General features: G+C 32.6%; 3 protein-coding genes across 3 annotated transcripts in view; 2 read left to right on the forward strand and 1 right to left on the reverse strand.

Annotated features, from left to right (window-relative positions):
* Nucleotides 1-24,857, forward strand: part of LOC149480005 (uncharacterized) — a 340,612-nt gene that overhangs the window by 152,110 nt on the left and 163,645 nt on the right. The window lies entirely within an intron of this gene.
* Nucleotides 6,262-24,857, forward strand: part of LOC149480010 (elongation factor-like GTPase 1) — a 109,849-nt gene continuing 91,253 nt past the window's right edge. The window contains exons 1-9 of the mRNA XM_089707174.1: nucleotides 6,262-6,752; nucleotides 6,982-7,221; nucleotides 7,552-7,732; nucleotides 7,880-8,765; nucleotides 8,881-8,954; nucleotides 9,111-9,266; nucleotides 9,551-9,668; nucleotides 10,173-10,894; nucleotides 11,234-11,347. Coding sequence (XP_089563300.1) covers nucleotides 6,405-6,752; nucleotides 6,982-7,221; nucleotides 7,552-7,732; nucleotides 7,880-8,765; nucleotides 8,881-8,954; nucleotides 9,111-9,266; nucleotides 9,551-9,668; nucleotides 10,173-10,894; nucleotides 11,234-11,347 — 2,839 coding nt within the window. The 5' untranslated portion in view covers nucleotides 6,262-6,404. The remainder of the gene's footprint in view (nucleotides 6,753-6,981; nucleotides 7,222-7,551; nucleotides 7,733-7,879; nucleotides 8,766-8,880; nucleotides 8,955-9,110; nucleotides 9,267-9,550; nucleotides 9,669-10,172; nucleotides 10,895-11,233; nucleotides 11,348-24,857) is intronic.
* dsx-c73A (doublesex cognate 73A) overlaps nucleotides 11,567-24,857 on the reverse strand; it is a 53,815-nt gene continuing 40,524 nt past the window's right edge. The window contains exons 2-6 of the mRNA XM_089707228.1: nucleotides 16,575-16,685; nucleotides 16,015-16,155; nucleotides 14,482-14,644; nucleotides 13,059-13,157; nucleotides 11,567-12,830 (exon numbers count right to left, since the gene is read on the reverse strand). Coding sequence (XP_089563354.1) covers nucleotides 12,589-12,830; nucleotides 13,059-13,157; nucleotides 14,482-14,644; nucleotides 16,015-16,155; nucleotides 16,575-16,685 — 756 coding nt within the window. The 3' untranslated portion in view covers nucleotides 11,567-12,588. The remainder of the gene's footprint in view (nucleotides 12,831-13,058; nucleotides 13,158-14,481; nucleotides 14,645-16,014; nucleotides 16,156-16,574; nucleotides 16,686-24,857) is intronic.

The following is a 24,857-nucleotide window of genomic DNA, read 5'->3' on the forward strand; positions in this document are numbered from 1 at the left end:
TTTAGGAATACCTATTTGTTGTTGAAATTTGTGTACGTACCTATTTCTTTGTATATTCTCTTTACATCGAGCATAAAATGTGACTTGCATGAAATAAAATGAATAATGTTATTCATAGATGTTATTTTAAGTATTCTTTGTTCGAGTAGGTTTCTCAAATAATGAAATACATCGATTGCACATGACGTTTATAAACAATCTCCGGTTTTATACAGTTTGCAGTTTAATTCAATGCATTAGCTGATGATTATCTTTTGCGTCTGAAGGGTAATTATTACCACAAACTTTTGAAAGCTGTAATTCTTCGTAGCTGAAGAAAAACTGCTCTCGTACATTCATCAACTTCAGTCCACTTCTAACTTTGTGATTAGTGTAAGTAGATGGAGAAATTTCCAGCAAATCATATTATTATGATTTAAATATGGATAGCCTGTCAAATACACGACTTATTAAACTGCCTATGGAAAAATTTGAACTTTTCCCAATTCGTGAGAGTCAATGAAATCCATAAAAACTTTGTGATGTAATGTGTTTTTTTTTTAACTTTACGAAAGAAGTTTAGAGTTGAAGCCTTATCATTAGGTATTATTACTACTAAGGTTGTAACAACAGTAAAAAAATGGTCAGAATATTAATTAGAAATACTTTACATAGTTGACACCAATATCCCAACATGTTGGACAAGGTTAATTGCTTCGTTTCAATTAACTATATTTTTAAACCAACAGTGTATTTCTAATTAATCGTCGAACTTTATATTCGAAGAGGAGTTTGAAATATTCCAGAATTTATTTATAACCTGAGACAGAAAAAACAAATATACAAGAAATTAAAGCAATTCGGAAGTGTAACAAATACATACCTACCTACTTACAAGAAATTAAAGAAATTCGGAAGTGTAACAAATACCTTCACATTGGTAATATTTAATATCACAGGTTTCCGTGGAAATAAGCGATAACATACATTCCGATTTTCAATGTGGCAAATATTAGTTGTGTGCAATAATATGAGGAATTCATTTCTGTGTACGTTCTGAAATATTTTGAATTAAATTTTTGTTAAATAAAAGTATGTATCTAAAATAATATTTAAAAAACATCGCTCTATATTTTAGTAATTACTTTAAATTTAACTCGACAAGTCACCGCTTCCAATCCGTAGTTACTTGGCCAGCCTATTTCGATCGCGAGCCTATAGAATCGATCGAAATTCATGGGAGAAAAGACATGAACTCATTCATGCGTTATCGATTATACTATACTATCAAAGATATTTTTAAAACCCATATCCGTATACAAATAGAATGCCAATACCTTCATTAACTTATTCTCTAACTTCATTAGTTTTATTTACAATTCGCTCGCCGTAGCTTATAGAGTAAACAGAGAATAAAATCAAATGTCAATCCAGATTGACACAATGTTTGTGCCAAGATACATAAAATTCCGTACAGTCGTTTATCGTAAATATTATATTAGTACTAGCCACAGTACTTAGATTACTAGCTTTCCGCACGCGGCTTCGCGTAATCAAAGAATTCCCATTGGTTTACATTCTATGCTCTTTCAAGCCTTTCTTTCAAGCAGCGCCAAGGGGGCCCCCAATGTGCGCTTTTGTGAGAAATCTTTACCCTTCCTGAGGGCCCCCAAAAAAAATTTTATACGGGGCCCCGCCAAGGCACGCTACGCTTCTGTGTATTTATGATTATAGATACCTACCTTGATGTTGATGATGATAACTAATTAACTCTTAAGTACTTATAATTCTTTACGACCGTACATTTTACGCTGACACTAGGATTAGCTATTCACTTAAAATATGAATAATACCGAAACAACGAAATTCTTACTTCAATAAGGATACAAAAATATCAAAATGCTGGCACGTTCGCTCTCACAATATTTTGTTTAATTTGACAATAGCGCTATAAAAACGGGACGCATTGTTCCATCCATAGTTCCATCCATACTGATATTCACAGCGTTGACAACTAAAATTAATAACTGAAATAACTTTGAAACAATATTATGATGTTGGATTTCGTAATGAAACGGAAATTTAATGTCTACAACATTAATTTAAACGAACTTGTACCTGATGCTAGCGAGGGTCGCCGTTTGTCCAAGCAAAAGGGAATGGCTAATCAGTATTGACGATCTTGATAGCCATTTAATTCCCTATGGTATTGAAAAGGTAAAAGCTTTTAGAAAACACTTGATGTTGAATTAGACACGCCTTCTGCATTAAGCGGTATGAAGAAAACCGCGGCGGTAGTGGCTAGACGGTGGTAAATGAAAACCTGGTAATATACAAAGTCGTGTGAACTCCATCATACGTGCCACAATAATTCCTAAAGAAGGTACTTTTTTAATGTCATGCATTAAATTATATTAAGTTTAATCGTTATTGATTGGTTTATGATTGTACCTACTTATTACCGTTCTACATTTTCTTTGCTTTTTAAGAATAATTTCAATTTACTCATTGAATTATTCTCCTTTTGACCAATTACGTAACGGACTTCGTTACGATCGAACGTTATCTTTATTAGAGTTTATAACAGCTTCTTTGTTTAATTAATAATTTAGACGTATTTATGAACATCTAAATTCGCGAGCTCGTATTCGGTTTCGTGTTCGGCAATGTGGCCAGATTTATATGCGCCGTAATGCGAACTCAACGCCTGAACTAATTGCGTGCCAGACGTGGTAAGAATAATGGTATTCCTTGGAAAAATTGCTTCCTCCCCTTCCACTTCACTTGTTTATTTTACCGCCTTGCTAGTGCTTGATAATGTAGTTTTATCGCCACGATGTAAATCTTTGTACGTACAACGATAAATCACTTAATACACCACAGAAAAGTCGGCCAGCTAAAAGAACCAATTAATGTCGAGACTGCAATTTCGATTCGTAGACCGTTAATGATAATGGAACTCGAGTCTCGAGTCAAGGTTAAGTTTTTAAAGCCCTGCGAAATTACGCTTTTTATTGAAGCACAACTACGAGTTAGTTAAGAGGGAAACCAGCCAACTCTCAAGTATCCGACATTAACGACGCCCCGATGAATATTCATGCAGCAAGAAAAGAGTTGTGCAAAACTTCGTATTGATGCAGCATCGTATAGCTGTGGCTCGATACTGTTATTCTATATCAGAGATACTTCTAATATAAACTTTTACGCAGTAAACATTAATAATGGTAAACAGTAATTTTCTCCACCTTTTTTATTTTATTTATTTATTTATTTTATGAGATAGGTACAGAGAGAAACATAATATTATAAATCAGATGAGTAGAAATACTGTACAGAGACAAAGCTTCTTAGAATACAAAATTACCTTTTATCTTCTGATAAATAAATAAAAAGCCGAATTGAAGGAAGAACAAACTCAAAAAAAAACAACCTAATTAGTTTCCTAATACAAGTAGGTATTTTGCTACGTAGGTATAACTTATCTCACTTTCCCGAAACATTTCCTAAAAGCTTGTCGCAAATATTTTGTTTACCAAGGGATTAAAATTCATTAAACTATTACTACAGCTATTACTTCTCAGTCCACCATGACCATGAGCGCACATAACTAAATAAATTATTGCGTATCGGACAAAGTTCGAGAACGCGTCGCTAAGTTGACATTTTCAAGTTATGTATTAACTTTATACACGATAAATAAATTAGGTAACAATTTTTATATTATTACAGCAACAAGGCCAATTTTAAGGATAGTAGGTATCTATTAAAGTCTATTAAAATATAAACAAGAACACTGACGATTTGCCTTAATCGCGTTCATTATAATATTATTATTTAGTTAGTTACTAACTTAGTAAAAATAAACATTTATTTCAATAATAATATAATCTTTATACTTTGAGAAAAAGTCGTGAATTGCGGGACCGCGACGCGTGTCCAAAAAAGCTTGTTCCGTCCGCGTGTGGTTCTGGTTTCTGTCTTCACATCACAAACTCGATGCATTATGAAGGCACCACATCGTAAAGGCAGTCAATACCTGAAACCATTTCTGTTTACATGTTTTAATTAAAATTAGACCTACCTATTTAAGCGACACTATAATTGATTTGCTCTTCCTCGGTCACCTTGACTCTACCGACTAAGTACCTCCCCTTAAAAACTAATACCTCCCATATAAAAATCAAAGTAATAAGTTGAGTTTTTCGTAAGATATCATGTTTACATCCATACAGTCTAACTGACGTCCAAATGATATAATATATATTTTCAAATAACTTTTTTTTAATGATAACCTAAATAAAATAATAATCTTATAACTACGACAGGATTATTAAATGGTCTACAAGATAATTAGCATTAAAATTACTCACTTGCAGAGAAGTATACCCGGCGCGGCGTAAGATGATCCCAGATCCCTATGACACTGACAGTTAGTGTTGCCGCTCGATAGTCCACTATCGATAGTCTATCGATTAACTATCGATAGTTGGGGAAAAGCAATAGTATCGATAGCACTATCGATACTATCGATAGTGTCGATACTATCGATAGTATCGATAGTCCTATAAGCGTAAATACTATCGACACATAGCAATACCATCGATAGTATCGATACTATCGAAGCTCAATATCGAACGAACTATCGATACTATCGATAGTGTCGATACTATCGAAGCTCAATATCGAACGAACTATCGATACTATCGATAGTGTCGATACTATCGATAATATCGTCCCATCGATAGTGACCTTAGCTATAGCGATAGCTCAAAACTATCGATAGTATCAGTACTATCGATAGTATCGATTGTAGTTGCAATATTCAGTAGCAATAGTATCGATACTATCGACAGTATCGATAGTATAGCAACTATTGGCAATCAATACTATCGATTTTATCGATACTATTGCAGTTCATCAATAGTATTCCATGATTAACGCTATCGATAGTATCGATAGTATCGATAATATCGATACTATCGATAGTATCGATAATATCGATACTATTGATAGTTCTATCGATATTCTGACTTATTTTCAAGGTCAACTATCGATAGTCAAACTATCGATAGTTCGGCAACACTACTGACAGTTATTCTCAAGAGACAAACTTGTAATGGCGTCACCATTAAATTAGAAACGTATTGGAGGCGTCTAAAATGGCATTTATTAATTTTTACGTAGCTTTATGCAATTACAATGATATTCCGTTGGAATTATAACAATTCTTAACATTTCCGAGAAATTATATCAATCTGACTTTACGTTTACGTCCTTCAAAACTTACATCGTTGGCATTTATCGACTAGTGCGGAAAGTATCGATAAACAAATTTCGATAATGGAAACGAGTTCACATTTTTTCCATGCTTAAGCTATAGTTCATTCACTATTGAATGAAACAGAAGATCGCAGCATAATTAATTAATTAATTACCGTTCGCGTTAATTTACTTACCTATGTTAATATAAGTTTTTTAGAAAAATTAAATGGGGGATTCCATTTTCATGATAAAATAATATACACTGTGTTAAACGGGTTAAAAATTACGAGAAAATGATAAGGTGCATTTTTATGTTTTGGAAAACTTTCGTTTTACTTACCGTTTCGTTTACTTATTAGACGTTAGAAATTCATTTTATAATATTTGTAAAAACATGTTTACCGACGTGGCTGAATGCAAACCACGCCTTTGCCTATAAAATAGTAAAGTATCGACACGATCCATCATACGAGCAATCACTAAGACGAACTGTCATAGGGATCATCTTACGCCGCGCCGGGTATAGATGGCTAGTAAAGGTTGGAGGGTGGTTGGAGGCCATTGACTCAAATATTCAACCAACGATGATACTTTCATTCTTTCAATGAATATGTACTTAGCTCGTTAAAAAAAATTGCCTCCGTTGCTTCCTAAAAACAGAAAAAAAAATGAACAAAAAAATAAGTACAACCGACTTCAACATGACACTTCTCATTTCCTCTTACAATTTACATTTCCTGACTCCTGTTCAGTAATTAAAAAAAAATACAATAATTAATACTTAATATGTAGTATCATTGAATTTTTGGAGATAATAATTAGCTTTGTGTATTAAGTTATCTATAATATATAGTTAAATAGAGCTATAATAATTACTGTTATAATAATTAAAATATTAAAGTTAAATAGAGCTATTATTAATACCTATAAACTCATCAAAAATTATATTCCTGAACGAAACTGTCACTGTAAATGTCAATGCGATGAATGTCAATTGTCATGAATGTCAAATTTGTCAACATTCAATGTTTCGCTCACATTGTGCAATTTTTCTTTATAGAATTTATTCGATAAATTACGTGTTTTGTATATTAATTTCAAATTTATACGCTGTACTTTCAAAGTAAAATTTCATCCAGGGTGTGTGCGTAATCTTATCCAACATGCGTTTGGTAGATTCAAAGAAGTTATTTGAACTTCAAAACAAACCTACAAATATTCGAAATATTTGTATTGTGGCACACGTGGACCATGGGAAAACAACTTTAGCTGATGCCTTAATATCCAGCAATGGCATTATTTCCCAGAGGATGTCAGGAAAGCTTCGTTACATGGACAGCAGGCCAGACGAACAAGAGAGAGGAATTACTATGAAAAGCAGCAGTATAGCGTTGTATCATGCTGTGGATCAGGCAGAATATCTTGTAAACTTAATCGACTCTCCAGGACACATTGATTTCTCAAGCGAAGTGTCTACGGCAGTCAGATTATGCGATGGCGCCATTGTAGTTGTAAGTCATCTCTTATTATAAATATAAAATAAATATTAAATATTATGAAAAACATGATTCATGACTACTGAATATTTCATAACATTGAAAAAGTTCTATGTGCTATTAATATTTACATGCCTTTAATACCAAACAAGTTCATGTAAAAATTTTCTTATTAGAATTTATAATTATCTGCAAAAACCAAACACCTATTAAACACATGACTCAATATATATTATGATTCTAGGTAGATGTTGTTGAAGGAGTATGCCCACAAACAAGATTGGTATTAAAGCAAGCATATTCAGAGAATATTCACCCAGTATTGGTTCTTAATAAAATTGACAGACTCATTGTTGAAATGAAAATGACAGCGCTGGATGCATATGTTCATATAAATCAAGTGCTAGAGCAAATTAATGCAGTAATGGGTGAGCTGTTTGCTTCTGGAGTATTGGAAAATGAAGAAAACACTATTGATAAGCAGGTAAAATGATTATTTTACTGTTATTTAATTTCAAAATTTGGTTGAGTAATATTGATTGCAATAAATTGTGTAACAGAGAAAGTTAAATGAACAAGCATGTGCTAACCCGTGATTGTTATATATTTCTGTATTAAGATATAATTCCAAAGTAAAATATCTATAAAAAACATTTGATATGAGAATATATTTAATATGGTTTTAGGAGTATCGCACATTTAAAAATACACATGTTTTCATGTATTATGTAATGTTTTCAAACATCTATTAAGTTTTCAAATATCATATTAATACTTATTAATCCAACTTTATAATAAAACATTTTTACTGTAGCAACAAAAGCCTCCACATAAAGAAGATCAAAACTTCTATGATTGGACTTCAGCATTAGAAGACGCTGATGATTCAAACCTCTATTTCTCCCCGGATCAAGGGAATGTTGTGTTTGCGAGTGCAATTGATGGTTGGGGTTTTACAACTCATACTTTTGCCAAACTTTTTTCTGCAAAATTAGGTAATTTGTCTTTTATTTATTATTAAGTTTTAAAATATTGTCAGTATTTTTTGCAAAAAAAAAATGCTTTGAGTTTGAATAATATTATTTAATATAATATTTGAATAATAATGCACTATGCATATTAATACGCAAATTGTTTTACAGGTGTTAAAGAAGAATTATTAAAAAAAGTTTTATGGGGTGATTTTTATTTGAACTCCAAAACAAAAAGATTCATGAAAGGTGCTCAAGAGAAGGCCAAAAAACCACTTTTTGTACAAGTTATTTTTGATAATCTATGGAATATTTATGAAACTATCATCTTGAGGAATGATAAAGAGAAAGTGCCAGTTATATGTGATAAACTGGGTATAAAATTAACAGCGAGAGATTTACGACATACGGATAGTAGAGTTCAATTGCAATCGCTTATGATGCAATGGCTACCATTGTCACAAACAGTTCTTGATATGGTGTGTGTAAAACTACCTTCGCCAAAAGATATTTTGCCAGAAAAAGTTGAAAAACTCATGTGCTCTCGTATACGCGATTTTGAGTCTTATCTTGATGAAACTAAGAAACTTAAAGATGACTTCCTAGCCTGTGATAGTAGCAACAATAGACCGTTAATTATTTTTATATCTAAAATGTTTAGTATTGAACGAAGCTCTCTACCGGAGAATAAGCCGAAAGCTTTGACGGCTGAAGAAATGGCTTCAAGAAGAGAAAAAGCGAGACAGATGCGTGAAGAATTAAAAAATAGTGCGAATACAGATGCCATTCCAATGACTAAAGAAATGCCTAGTGATAGTCCAGAAAAATGTACTGAAGACGAGAAAGGGAAGGAAGATGAAGAAAAGGAAGAACAGAGCGAGACAGCATTCATTGCTTTTGCTAGAATATTTAGTGGTAAAGTAAGAAAAGGGGATAAAGTGTATGTATTAGGACCAAAACATGATCCATCGCAAGCTCTGAGTATACCAGATTTTAAAGTGGATCCTAATAAGAAATTAAAAGACTTGCTTAGTAATGAACATATTACTTGTACAGAGTAAGTAACACTTATTATAATTTTTCAATTCAAATATTATTACTGCAGAATAATTTTATATTTAAAAAGAAACAGATTCTGGCTATATTTGATCAATAATCATGTTTCTTTTCAGGATAAAATCTTTGTACATTTTAATGGGCAGAGAACTAGAAGAGATTGATGAAGCAGTCAGTGGAAATATAATTGGTAGGTGACATACTATTGTATGATAATTATCTGTAATTAATAAACTTTACTTGTATAATTTGTAGTGAAAAATAACCTAAAAGAAATTCAGCGAAAAAGTTTCAAAATTGAAAGTAAATTTCTTTGTTTACATTTATTTATTTATTTTGTTTTCAGGTATCGGAGGTTTAGAAGAGTATGTACTTAAAACGGCTATCTTAAGTAGTACCCTCGCTTGTCCACCCTTCAGCGAGATTCAGTATGCCGCAGTTCCCATATTAAGGGTAGCTGTTGAACCAACACATCCCTCGGATTTGTCTCAATTAGTTAAAGGTAATATTTTATGTGCTATATATGTATATGTTTATCTAATAGTTAATCGAGTAGATACATTTAAAATTATTATGAAGTAATAAGAAAAATTAAATTGGTAATACATATTAAATATTTAATTTATCAATTATTGAGGGTAGTTACAATGTCTCTCAGTGTTTCAAAACAAGTTCTGTGTTTATTGGTTTTAAAAGTTAAACTGAGAACAATAAAGTAAAGTGAACAATATGTATTTTCTGTACATTCAATTTATTTTATTTATTGATATATTTACTGTTTTGCAGGATTAAAACTGTTAAATCAATCAGATTCTTGTGTCCAAGTGCTATTACAAGAAACTGGAGAACATGTGCTGGTGACTGCAGGTGAGGTCCACTTGCAGAGGTGTCTTGAAGATCTTAAGTAAGTATTAATAAATTTATAACAATAAATAATTGTTCGTACTAAGTATTAACCCATTGAGCCCCGAACGGCCCGATCCGTCCACGACACAATAGTTTTTCTATTGTGTCTGTGATTCCGGGGCCTAAGTTATTAATAAACTTAAAAAATAAAATAAAATAGTCCTATTTTTTAATTGTTCAATTCAAAAATTTCCTTTTATTTTTGAATATCAAAAATGTAAAATAGTTAAACTTAATATGAGAATTCATTATCCATTGACCTTAAATTTTTTAACCAACTTCAAAAAAGGAGGAGGTTATCAATTCGGCCGGTATATAAATATAATTTTTTTTATGTATGTACACCGATTACGCCGAGGTTTCTGAACTGATTTACGTGATTCTTATTTTGTTTAATGCGGAATGGTTTCGAATTAGCTTCGTTTTTTTAACGTAGTTATTTTTATTGTAGCCTATAGTTTTATTTAATAAGTGTAGTTTTCAAATTCTGTTCTTTTTACAGAATTTACGCAAAAATACCAATATCGGTGTCTGAACCTATAGTACCATTCAAGGAAACTATAATAGAACCACCAAAAATTGATATGGCCAATGAAGAAATAGACTCGCAAAATTTAGATAAAGGAAACGATAACGAGCAAGATCCCGTCATCACTATCTATACGAATAACAAACAAAGTCGAATCAAAATCAGAGCCAAACCCTTGCCAAATGAAATTACAGATCTATTAGAAAAATCGTCCGACTTGCTAAAAGCAATTTCACAGCATATTAAAACGCTGCAAGGCATATCAAATGAGAGATTAGAAAATAAATTAGATGATCTACAAATCAATGGCGAAACGAAATATCAGCTATCGGACAGAATGCTGAAATTGGTAGAAACATTTATAAATGAATTGCAAAGTATATGCACGAATTTAGGCCCGGAATGGCAGGATGTGGTCAAGCAAATTTGGTCTGTAGGGCCTAGGAATTGTGGGCCAAATTTGCTGTTGAATCAAACGGCTGATTATGAGACTAAATTTTTACATCATCAGAAGGTTATATTGGAAGATGCAAGGTTTGAATATGAGAGTAGTTTCGTGAATGGTTTTCAATTGGCGACTTTGGCTGGTCCGTTGTGCGAGGAGCCAATGATGGGTGTAGCGTTTTGTGTGGAAGAATGGACCTTGGAAAAGAATGAGAGTGATGATTCGACGCATTCCTTTGGACCTTTGTCAGGTATGTCACATAAAATGTTGGTGCAAATAAGTAAATAAAACATATGTACTATGTAGTTGGTTTGATAAAAATTATTTTCTAATTAACACCATTCAGAAAACCGATTTTAAAGAAGATTGATGATTCATTCCCAAATCAAAAAGTTATATGAGTTGTCAATTTGTATTATTTTACTACTTTTATATTACATAGGTATTAATATACTTAGTGAAACAGTTTTTCTCTAATTAGATGAAATACTTCTCCCACGTTTCCTTGTCATACAAATAAAGATGTTTCAAACGTCCATTCAATTAAATATTTTTATTTAAATATATCCGTATTTATTTTTTCACACAGGTCAAATAATGTCAGCGGTGAAAGAAGGTTGCAGGAGAGCCTTCCAAGTGCAGCCGCAGAGGCTCATGGCGGCTATGTACTCTTGCGATATCGTCGTCGACCAGAAAGTGTTAGGTAAGTTATTTATTTATTAAATATGCTTTATTTTAAAGGTTATTTGATATGTTAGGATTAATAATATTAAAAAATATTAATATTAAAGGATGTAAATTTTTAATCGTTTAACTTGCAAATTGCATGTGTGAAACTTAAGGCATGCGCATATTACACGCGTTGTTATGTGGCAGAACTTTGATTTAAATACCACTTATTGATATTAATTTATTAATGCACCAGAGGTAGCTTCTATCAAGCATCGAAGTCAGAATTTATCGATTGCTAAACAAAAACACACTTTAAAATTTTGTTATAAATTTTAATCGTCCGTAATTACAAATATTGTAATTATCACTACTATTTACACGGCAATTGTCTACATCATATCATATTACGATTAATATAAATAATTTTATAACTAACTTAGAAGTCTATAAATGCATCGAATTACACTGAAATGCACTGAACACTTATCACATTGTTTTGTGTACATTTTTAATCTTATAATTAAATCGATTATTTTTTTAATTGGCAATCTCGTGAATTGAATTTACTTAAATTAGGTCCAGTTATTTCTAATATTCTGGCAAACAGTAAATACTTATTTAATTGAAAATATACATAGACCTTGTTTTAGAATTAAAACATAACTACTGTAGGTATGCTATGTATATTATCAACTTGCGATAATACTTTAAGTACTGATTAAGATAGATAATATTAAGTACTATTAAATGCAGTACAGGATTGAGTATTCACAGAATTAAAGTAATACTCAGATTAATGTCTACTTTATACTGGTACATGAAAGCTGAAGCGTTTTGATATTATATATCGTATTCCTGTCTCATGTTGGCGGTTGAACTGTAGTTTTAATAAATCCATTTGTAAAGCAAATAAGAACCCGAAATATTGAATACAGGATTATTTCATTTGAACACATAATATGTGTTATGTAAAATTTCATTTTGCCCCTTTTTGAATGCAACTTTCACCTTTAGGTATTGTTTTAAGTTACTGAAACGAATAAAAGAAATGGAAAAAAGATGCTCACATAGATTGCAATCTGTTACCAAGACAAATAATTAACTACACATTACAATAGTGTAGCATTGTTATGAAAACCACAATTCATCCGCCTTAATGAGATAATACATTACACTAACTAAAGTTTTCGTTGAATTCAATGAGGCGGATTTCACTTATACGATAACAAGGCCTACTTGAACCCAACATACTTTTGAAACAATAGTTTTCTCTTAATTGATCCAATGTAACGATCGCGCCAATTCTATGACTTTGTACCATGGGAACGGGGGGTATTCTGTGGTCGTTCGCCTCACGCGAGCGGCCCTGGTTCGCCGGTTGTAGAAGTTGTCTAGGTAGCTGTTCGTGTGATATCGGTTGTACACCGGCTTGTCGTACGAGTGCGCTTGAGAATAATCCACTTTGTACGAGCTGGTCGTGCTTTGTACTCCGCCTGGGAATCGGTTGGTGAACGCTGCAAAACACAAGATATTTATTAGATTTTTTTATCCTAATGAAAATTTTTATGTTGCTTCGTAATACAGTGAATTAAGTGTTAATTTGGAAATAAAACATTATATTTTAAGCACTATCATTTACAAGATAGATTTTGTACTTGTTTAACAATAACAATGCACAACATTTAATTCAAAAAAAAATTCAAAACATATTAAGTAAAAAAGACGTCAATAAATAAACTTACTGGAATGATAAGCAGTAGTAGGCCGAACGCACATCATTCCATACACCCTGATGCCCGGTACGGAAGCGTACGTCGGCTGGTCGTGAGACATCGGCCCTTCTGTAAGCAATAAATGTTAATTGGTTTAATTTCTTAATTGACTCTAAACTTCCTGTAGTAGGAAACTACTGCGAGCTTATGTAATCGATGTGAAAACTAAGAAAATATAAAAACTTTAAAAAATACAAATGTATTTTCCTAGTGATAATAAATAATTCGCTATACATAAATATTTTGACGTCATTAAATATCTACTATACTTAAATAGTCAATGTTTATCGAGTTATTTGATTTTACGCTTATACAGAAGGGCAAAAACCATGTCGACTCAGTTGCAGTGTAAACATGTGTAACATGTAAACACATAAATTTACAACTGAGCAAAAATTATACCCGTTACCTCCATAAATAAATTAATATACTACATAAAATTTAATCGTCATATCATACCCTCCGTAATTGAAAATGATGGTTTATGAAAATCAATTTGATAGCCAAGGATCCGGTTACAATCTCGTTCAATCGTTGATAACTTAACCGTTGTATTAGCATCTTGCATTCTGCTATCACTTCCCGACTAATTATAGTTTAGTTAAGAAGGATGCATAACCTTGCATAATCTATTCGTAACGGTTGTTCATAATTTATGTGTCATTCGATGTAATGAGATTAAAGGTATATGAGGATTGAACTGAACGTGAACTTGGGCACATAAATCTTGATACTTTAATGGGCTTGTTAAATAATATTTTTTATAAATTAAAATCGTAAATCGGCAATCGTAATTATTCAAAAAAATATAAGTTCACTTTATACTAAACTAGCTTCCGCCCACGACTTTGTACATGCATCCCCGTTTTTCCCCGTTCCCACAACAATTTCGGGAAATCCTTTCTTAGCGGATGCCTACGTCCTAACATCTACCTGCATGCCAAATTTCACCCCGATACGTCCAGTGGTTTGGGCTGTGCGTTGATAGATCACTATATCAGTCACCTGTGAGTTTTATATATATAGATTTTCTTAATTGCTTTTTCACACGACCAATATAAAAAAAAAACTATTATCATACGTACATTATAGCAAACAGTAGTGATTATCTCTGTATGATGATCAAAACAAACAATGATTAGGGAATTAATGCAAAGGCACGCTATTGTTTAGAACTGCACTTCGAAATAGATACATTCCGTAACTATACGTTATAAACTATCCGACATGTATTTAAATTATACGTATTTAAATGATTATTTTTGTAAAAAATATTTATTGTTAAGTACCTACTCACTGTAAAGTTAAATATTTATGCAATTGTTCTCAGTATTCGGTTTCTTAAAATAACCAATTCTTATGTCTAATTTCAATAAATAAATATGATATTTACCTAATATATGCGTATCAGGGCATCTACATATGACCAAATAGTGCGATTTGCCAGTCCTTATGTTCTGTAAGGCCAATAACGACCAATCCCGCGGCGCTCTGCACTCTCTCATCTCGGAGACGGCTTCGCAAGTTTTCACCAGTGTCACCGCTTTCTTTGCGTACTGCAACAAATTTGTATTAAATTGATGTATATTGTATGCTATATGCTATGGTATATACTTAAAAGTAGGGATGTAACGATACCGATACCGATACCGATATATCGGCCGATTAATCGGCAAGCCGATATATCGGTATCGCCGATAATAAAACAACCGATACCGATATCAAACAATTCAAAAAACTGCGCCCAATGAACGATGCGGAAGGCCGCCCGCGCGTGCGCACTTAGTTTTCTGAAAAAACTACCAATAGTAAACTTTTATTAGGTACTGATTGTATGTGTATTACTTAAAGTTTAACTGACTTTGTAAAATAATAATACTTAAATAAATGGTTTTGTTGTTTTTTGATTTGGCATTTTTATTTAAAAGAATACGATTAACAGTTGAGTCTCTGTTAAATGTTGGTAACTTTTTATGCATAATTCACTATTTATTTTTCAACCAAGCCATCGATATCGGTATCGGTATCGGTATCGCCGATACATTACTACAAATATCGGTATCGGTATCGTATCGGCAAAATCATGTATCGTTACATCCCTACTTAAAAGTATGATATGTACCTACAAAAAAAGTGGATATACTAATATGTATTTGATTTTACGGTCTACGTCATATTATGATACAAGATGCATCCTCAAATCTTAGAACTAACGAGCTTCTCAAATCAAATTATTTATAATGAAAGGAAAAATATTTTATTTTCTGTATAACCAATCCAGTTTCAGTTTTAAGAGCATAAAATATGAAGAGCTGATGTTTCATATTACCGTGCCATTTCTGTATACTGCACCACGTAATTTAATTCAAGAGCAAAAATATACCTCTATTCGTTATTATGAAAAATGGTACAAGAATCACGAAGCATATAATTAATATCTTTATTGGAAATAAGGTTAAATGAGGTAACAGTTTTCCGATAGGCAACAACATGGTGAAATCGATGTCATGATCCCACAACATCAATTCTATAACGATGAAAAATCGTTGCAGCAAATACGTTACTCGGTGATGCATTTATAACTGTTAGACAAGTTTACAATGTTATGGAACGATGCTTCAAAAGAAACCGTTATAAAAGCATATAGTTGTGATGCCATCTCATGAAGTCGGGTGACCTACAGATTGTAAATATATCGCATGTTTTAGAAGCGTGCCTACGGGTTATATATCGCAACGGCCATCCTAATAAATCGCCTGCAGTCGATAACGTAATCTCGCATACCCAGTTTAGCGTAGGACTGGTCGTAGCTATTTAAATCTCTGAATGTTAATAGACTTCTTCGTAAACGTTCGCTTTTCAAATCTATCTATTTCCAAAAAACGTACACGGGCACGGGCGAATATGAAAGCTATGGATAATTTACCTTCTTTTTGGAATCTGTGGTGAGCCGCGTGGTATGCAGGTCGTCGGCGTTGAGGCTCGCAGAACAGGGGTCTCGGTAACGCGCCGGGCACGCACACAGCGGTTGGGTGTAATTTAAACGGACGTACACCGCATTACACACCTGGAAAATTGCAATATGTACACTGATCTCACAAATAAACATAGTCTACGTTAGTTAGTTCTAATGTTTATTTGCTGCACGGTTGGCTAATCGAAGATAAACGAATATCGCTTTTACTTATTTGGTTTTGTGCTCGCGATTTTGAAACAATAATTGAACCGGAAAATTCTAGGAACCCAGATGCTGCTCTCGTTATGAAAGGTAAATAATTAATTAATTAAACAGACTGGAAAGCTTTTCTTTTATTCAATGAAGAATCCTTTTTGTCGTATTTCTTATATTTAATTAAAATATTGCTGAGGAAATACAAACGTATTTAGAGCATTGGAAATCAATTGACATTTCACGTACTGACTTTAGCATCTCACTAAATGTCAATTGCGCCAGAAACAAATCAGGAAACATTTGAATAAGCTTACCTGTTGAATGGCACATTCGGGAAGCAAATAAATGTGTTGATTGTGAGGATAATAGTGGTACTTCGTCGGTTTCGCCAATACAGAAGTGGAGCCGGCTGGCAAAGGCACCGTCTGAAACGAACGTTTGAATGATTAATATCACTTAGGGATAATTTATTCTAAGAAATAACATCGTTGCTTTTGTCGGTATAGTAAATGATGTTGGAAAAATGTATAGAGTCATCGGAAGCTCGAGCCGTGTTATTAATTACTGACACAATGATGAGAAAGACGTGAGGTCGGCTCCGAACAAGGTCCCATTCATCTCCCCTCTGAGAATGTTCCGAAGTATGTCCTCCTATTGAACTTTATCTCTTTGATGTGCTGCGCTTGACAACTTATGTCTTGTTGCGTGCAATTTGCAATACGTATCAGTGATAACATATTGGTGCAATAAAAGGTCAAATGTTAATTTGGAACGATTTACGTCAAAATGCGTTATGGATAACAATTTTAATTGGCTACATACTATGTAAATGTTTGTAAGCAACCAATAAGATAATCTGATATCGTTGCATATTCATACGGTAAAGTAGAAATAGCGTTCTTAAAATAGCAGATAAATCACCATCACGCAATTACAATTTACGATCACTATCTCCATAGATGTTGAATACAATCGCTGCACGTGTTAATGCCAGCACTGCAGAATGTCGTCGAGGGAGTGAAGCGTAACGGATATAACAACTCTCTAGTCGGTTTACATTGTGCAGCAATTACTGCGTTTACCCGCTGCGATGTTTAATTTTGATAAAAATCTATCTACGTCTTGCCATCGCAGCATCTGCTCTAGTGACCCGTATCTTGACGCCTTGCTCGTTCACAACAAAGACCTCATTGTACGTGCTCCGCTATTTTTTTCCGAACGACTTTTTAACGCTCGCTACGCCTATACGAGGCGAGTAATGAATTTGGAAAGTGATAATCAAATCTAGTTTGTAAAACCCTGTTTAAACACAATTGCCGTAGATAACTTAGTATTTGGGAATAGTTGTTTCCGAGAAACACGACCGTTACCTATGACAATGAGAGTTTTATTCCATTTTTATTTCGCTCGCATCTGCAAATCGCCTCATTGAATTGTCTTTTTTATCATTGCTTGTTCTGATTAACTTTTACTATTAAACTTATAGCTATAGACAACGCGATGCTTATGATTTTCCCCGCAGCGTCCGAGTTATATTTTAATCAACATCCGACGCTTATTAATTTATTACTTCGCATAGCAATTAATTTAGTAAATCGAGCTTAAACTGGAACAGTTGACGGTGGGTTAGTATTTAAAAATTTTACAATTAAAGTGGCTTCGTCGTTGGCTTTTTTCGATTACGGTTCTTGTAGTTTTATTTTGTTCATTGAGACAAAATAAGGGCGAAGAAATAGGAGGACAAGGGAGGCCACCGGACGTCACGTTCCATCGAGTTGAATGATCGATGTCGACTCGGTGATTTAGGTAATCGATTGGACAATTTGATCGACGCCTCGTAACATGATTTGAATGCGTATCGTAACACGGCATGTTTACAATTATGAGTTTTTGTTCTAACTATAGATCGATATAAATCGATTCTCCACGAGACCCGTTACGTAAAGCAAGGTCAACCGGGATGGAGTCAGATCGCACGATATGTTTACCTAAAATGTTAATCTCGAATCGCGATCTTGACATGATTTGAACTTCGTGCAACCTGCAATAGTAAATCGCGATAACAAGGTTCATTGTACTGTATTGTCTGCCTAACTAACTATTTATTAGTACTTTTATGCGGTTGATGGCGTTTGATGATAAGTGATAACTCTTTATAGATTGAAATTGAATTTTTAATTTTACTTATTAAATTAGACAGACGCTGATATTGTATGCAGCTTCAATGATGGTAATATTGAATTGGTATGCGAAATTGTTTTCTAATAGCATTTATTATCCTTTTAACGATATAAACTGATTGTGATTGATTTTGCTGCTCTAAAGTGCTTATTAAATTTTTCCGAACAATTGAATAAAAATTATCACTAAACGCTAAATATTATCTCATGAGGTTGTTCTTTGAGATAAATGAAATGAGTATTTATTATGTATGAGAAACGGTATTAATTATATTAATTACCAGGTATTTTCATAGCCTAGCTTATAAGTATTCTTGATAAAATTAATTATCTGGTTATAATTTACGCTGTAGTTATTTTAACGATCATTTTAGAAACAGAAATAAACCAAAACACCATAGTTATATTCAATGAACCTGAAAAGATCTCGATCGAAGTTAATTATAATCTAACGAGTGAATGCTTATTAAAGTGTGCAATCTTCTTCGATCGGCGTAAATAAACTTCCCACATTTATTGTAATGTTTTAAATAGATAGGTTAGTTATTTTCAAAAAGAAACACCTCAATGGATAATATTATGTACGTATTAAAAATAAACATGTTTTTAAGATTTTTCTTTCGATCAGATTTTTTTGAAAGGTACCTACTAGATACATAATATCTTAGTTTAAATTGGGATAAAAACCTATATTTTATTATTTATGTATTTTGGAGAAGATCATTAAACACCATTGGAATTAAGATCAGGCACTTCAATAATCCAAACAACATGAACCAAAGAATGCTAACAACTAAAAAGCAAACACACCTTCCGAACAACATATTTGATCCATCTATTATTATGTATTAGCATGTTCACTATACGGCATGTCTAACCGGACCTACCTCAAGTTCAAACTTATTTATAGGTACACTATAATCACTTCCGACATGTTGATGTATTTGCATACGATACTGGTCAAGTCATATATCATCCTATGGCATACAGTAGTAATGTGTTTTGTACGCGTTCTCGTCATTGTTATATGTGAAGCTGTTTTTGTATGTTTTATAGTGTGAACCCGTTTTAATGTTAATTGTCTTGACAGTATATGTATCACTGTTATATAATGAAGAATAGGTGTGATGGATATTATATTAGAGCTTTTTAATGGCTTTTCCCACCATACAAACTTGTGTTTTTTATAAATGTCATTATAAAATACCATCGAGTTTTTTGAAAGCATCATCAACAAGTTTAGATATATGATAACATCAATATTAGCTATGTGATATGACGTAAATAATTTATTAACAACTAATTATATGAGACGAATTATAATCGTCGATGTTTTAATAGCAGGCTGTATAATACTTTTAAACAAGTTTATTACTTAATAAAATGATACGGGTGTTTTATGCTTGCATCACCGTTAAATATTTAATAAAAAGTTGTAACGTTATGTCATCAGAAAAATCTAAGATTTATTATTTAACCAAGCAATTATAAGTATTTATTCCGTATCATTAATTGTTGTTGAGGTTAATAGGCAAGGACAGAGTGGCTCGAGGACCAATTTCATACTTATTTTTAGGGTTCCGTAGCCAAAATGGCAAAAACGGAACCCTTATAGTTTCGTCATGTCCGTCTGTCCGTCTGTCCGTCTGTCCGTCTGTCACAGCCGATTTACTCGGAAACTATAAGTACTACAGTGATGAAATTTGATGGGAATATGTGTTGTATGAACCGCTACAAAAATATGACACTAAATAGTAAAAAAAAGAATTGGGGGTGGGGCCCCCCATACATGTAACTGAGGGATGAAATTTTTTTTTTCGATGTACATACCCGTGTGGGGTATCAATGGAAAGGTCTTTTAAAATGATATAAAGTTTTCTAAAAAACATTTTTCTTAAAGTGAACGGTTTTTGAGATATCAGCTCTCAAAGTCGTAAAAAGTATGTCCCCCCCCCTCTATTTTTATAACTACGGGGTATAAAATTCTAAAAAAAATAGAGGTGATGCATGCTAATTAACTCTTTCAACGATTTTTGGTTTGATCAAAGTATCTCTTATAGTTTTTGAGATAGGTTGATTTAACTGTAATTTATTATATTTGCTGCTACGGAACCCTTTGTGCGCGAGCCCGACTCGCACTTGGCCGGTTTTATTTATTATGGTATGCAGCTGTAATATACAGGGGTACGAATTTTATAAAATGTATGTTTTTCATAATTTGGATATAATTAAATATAAAATAGCTATTGTTATAAACGCTATAAAGAGAGCAAGCTTTCTATATATTTTTTTCATCAAATTTGGTTTCTTACTCAAATCGCTTACCATCAGGCGAATTGGCGGTCAAATGCCTGAACAGGGTGAAATAAAAAAAGCTTATATCTCATTTAACACAAACGAATGCGTAGTCTTTAACAGCGTATGCTCAACAAATATTACTAATCGATTCTTAAATTGCGAATATATATAATGAATCTCTGAAGCCAGCTGACACTAATAAAACACAGCATATACACAAGCGTTTGGTTGCGCACACGCAAGTTCAGGTTTGCGATAACCGGATGATTGCTTCCGACATTTGTGCAGTAATTACATCGCATGCTATGCAGGTATGCAGTTATGCTAGTTTGATGGGAAATAGAAGTATTGTGATTTGTGAACATAATTGTATGGTGGTTGTTTTTAGTTGGGCTGGTGTTATAATAGTTATAAGCTGCGTGACGGCATCTATCTGCATCTATTGATTTTTTGCATGTCATTCACCTTATCTTCTTTATTATGTTTCGATCTTAATATCTTATATATCTGTATAAGAAGGAATATTAAAATTAACATATGCCTTCTTAAAGAGATATTTTAAATGTATTACAAATATTTACGTTTTAGTATTTTGTATATTTGTATTTTACCTCAAAGCACATAAACAATACTACAATAATCTCGAACAGAATACACGTGGCGAAATATTAGATTTATGCATCAAAAACCAGTTGTTTAGGCGACGGTACAAGTTCCTTGTACGGAAGGCACCGTGTATACTCCTTTTGCGTAATAACCGGTGATACGTGATAGCCCTCTTCCTGGTATTAAGTTGTGAATATTTTAGCATCATCAGAAATTCCTTCGAAACGAAAAATGTGTGCGAGAATTCTCTTATTCACTGACGGTAATTATGCCATCGCGCTGTTGACATTTTTCATTATTTTTATTATTAAATAGCTTCATAAATTCGTGAGATGGTGTAAATCCATATTGACGGAAAAAGTACTAAAGTAAGACAATAATATTTATCGTTCAATATAATCGCTCTATTTAATAAAATTAATTATCAATTATTACATAGGTACACTATAATTGTCTCCAACAAACTCACGTAGGTACTATAACCTCGTAGCTATATATATAACAAATTTTACGCGATGAAAGTATTACAAATAGTCCGGAACAAGATCCTGCACTATTGAATTACAGAACCGCTATAGAGAAACCTGTTGAACTCTATACTGGACGAGGAAATACACAACTACGGTTTTACTGATGCCTCTGATAATAATTGCTCTGTGTTCTTTCCCCTAATTAGTAGCATTCAAAGGATTAGGGACTTAACAATGCTATCTGTTAATTGTTTTAATTCTATTCTAGTTTCAGTGAGACTAAGAAACGAAACTTGCTTACTTTGGTTTGACTATTCGGACTAATACTTTTGTTAATGCTTCAATGCTCTCTTATTCTACGACACTACTTCTGATTCGTTTTTATATTTAGAATAAAGTTGCGAATACAATGCAATTGAAATGAATTATTTTCATTCGATCCTCATAGAGTATGTGCCATATTGATTTTAAATCATATTGATGTACTCGTAAATTAAATTAATTTAAATGTCTTAAACCGTAATAAAAGTAGTTGCTTGAGAAAATGTAGTTTAAGACAAGTTGGAATTACATTGCACTATGTTAACTACATAAGCAGAAAATATCTAGATAGCAACATGTATCTAGCATATCTGATATCACCAAATAGGAAAATGAAACATTAACATAACCCAATTCCTACCGTAATTAAAACAGATAGCTCTACCGTAAATGATTTAAACGAGACGCCGAAGTTAGTCAAGATTGTGACTACCGTTGCATTGCGCCAATTAATTATTAACTGATAGAACTTGTGGGAATCCTAATGAAGTCAGGAAATTGCGACTAATGTTCGAATGCCAAGCGTTTACAAGTGACAGTGATTGTAATGAGTGTGTGCATGTGTGTGTGATGCGTGCTTTTGCACATCTTAAGATATCTTCCAAAGTATTTTCGAAGTTGGGTCAAATTAATGATAATCTGTGTAAGTATTTCAATTTGAAACGCACTGCATTGTGGCCTATAATATTCGAGAGAATTTAATAAAAGGTGGTACAAGGAAATTGCAAGCATTGTAGGAAGATGTAATGAGCAACTTGGCGGATAAATAATGTGCTTTAAAATTTTCAATAAAACAATAATTCTGGTACAATTAAATGTTTGGTATTTTATAACAAAGTTTAAAGCAGCATCCAACACATGTAACAAGATGATAAGTGATGCAAACACTCGATTGTTACATCACGCTAAGTGCATCAACTCTGAATAATACGTAATCTGAGTTAGGAAGTTCGCTTGCTACTAAAAAGCAATACACATTCACTTTGCATTCACATAGCTCCGATACCTAGTAATTGTGTCCGGTAATAGAAGCAGTCCTCTTAAGGCTTTGATATCTATCTGGTCACGACTTGTAGCCTCTGACCGGCAGGGTTCCTAATAATGCCGTTTCACATACAAAGGGAACGGTTATTGTGATGTGACTTGCTCGTTAAATACCTTATATGCGTGTTTGGTTAACGGTGAAATGTTCAAAACCCATGCTCATTTACCGGCAATGCCTGAATGTAATGAGCTTTCATACGTTATTTTAGTCCTCAATAAGGAATATAAATTATACATACTAGGTTCACCGAAGTCGTAAATTTAACATTATCCACTGCGTTTAATTTAGGAACATAAAATACTAATGAAAATATGTGTGGTTAACATCTTCAGAGACCATAAATTTTCAACTTCGGATTTTAGCATGTTGCTTTCTACCGTAATATTATCTCACTTACATAAAATAACTAATATAAAGACAATGCATACCTATTTACTACAGGTACTTATTCTTAAGTATAACGCTTTGAATATTTATATTATTTTCTTGAAAGAAAACTTTAATATTTCTATCGTCGAAGTTTAAGTTTTTATTGAAACAGTTTAATTATATTGTGATTTAAATAAATTACTTCTTATACTTTTATTTTATTCAATTACGTTTATTGTGTTCAGGAATATTGTTATATCGATTAAGCCAGGGAAAAGTTCGTTTGTCGTGTTTGTTTGTGAAATCTAGATATTGATCTTATATATTACTAACAGTGCTGCCTTTGATTGGATTGTTATTTGTTACGGAGACCAATTCAATATAAGAAATTTATATCTTTTTGTTCTTACTGATTTTGTATCAAAATATTAAATACAATAGATTTATAAATTAATCGAACAGAAAAATAAGAAATCAATTGAACATTAAGATATACAGGTATACACATTATACATTTTATTTATACTTACAAGTATTTTATATTAAACATAGATTATTATTAAATTTTAAATTTTTTGTATCAAAATTATTATATTTTGTTCATCTTTTATTATCTGTTCATGTTTCCATTTCATTATTATTAAGATTTAAACCCCACAATAGAATCTAATGGTTCATAAATGATGCTCGCATTAATCTCGTCTATAAATCAGTTACCTTTAACTTATTAGCTTACAACGTTATTGCCTCTCCTTTATTTAGAGATCAATTTATGATCCGTGTACATTAATTACTTATTATTATTTACTGCATCGAATAGAATATTGTAGAATAAAATTACACCCATGCCTTGTAATTATTAATATCTAATCTGCTGTAAAAACAAAACCAAAGTTTATTTTTTTATTTAATTAAGGTCAGCCAATCGATTTGTTGTAAAAGTTGGGAAAGGGATTACAGTAAAAGTTCAGATAATTAATAAATTTACTAGTAGATGTAAATTCACTGGATTAAAATTTTGTACAGAACAATAGCGATACAAAATATCAAGATCGATGTTAACCCTTGAACATCCGCGTCCATAAAATATGTTTGAATTTGCAAACAAATGTTCTTATATCAGGCCGTGCCTATAATTCAATGCGTAGGTGAATAGATAGGACCAAAACTACATACTGCGACCAAAGAGCGTCCCACGCGTGGACGACATTACATCTCCCTCAATAAATGGACTCTAATAAGATAGATTATACCCGATATACTAAATCTATGAACGCCATAAGGTTTAGCCATAAATTATAATCCGAT

Source organism: Colias philodice, chromosome 19, assembly GCF_061535455.1.
Source record: "Colias philodice isolate Cphi_HAF_F1 chromosome 19, ilColPhil1 Martin Lab GWU primary, whole genome shotgun sequence".
In the NCBI taxonomy this organism is placed as follows: Eukaryota; Metazoa; Arthropoda; class Insecta; order Lepidoptera; family Pieridae; genus Colias; species Colias philodice.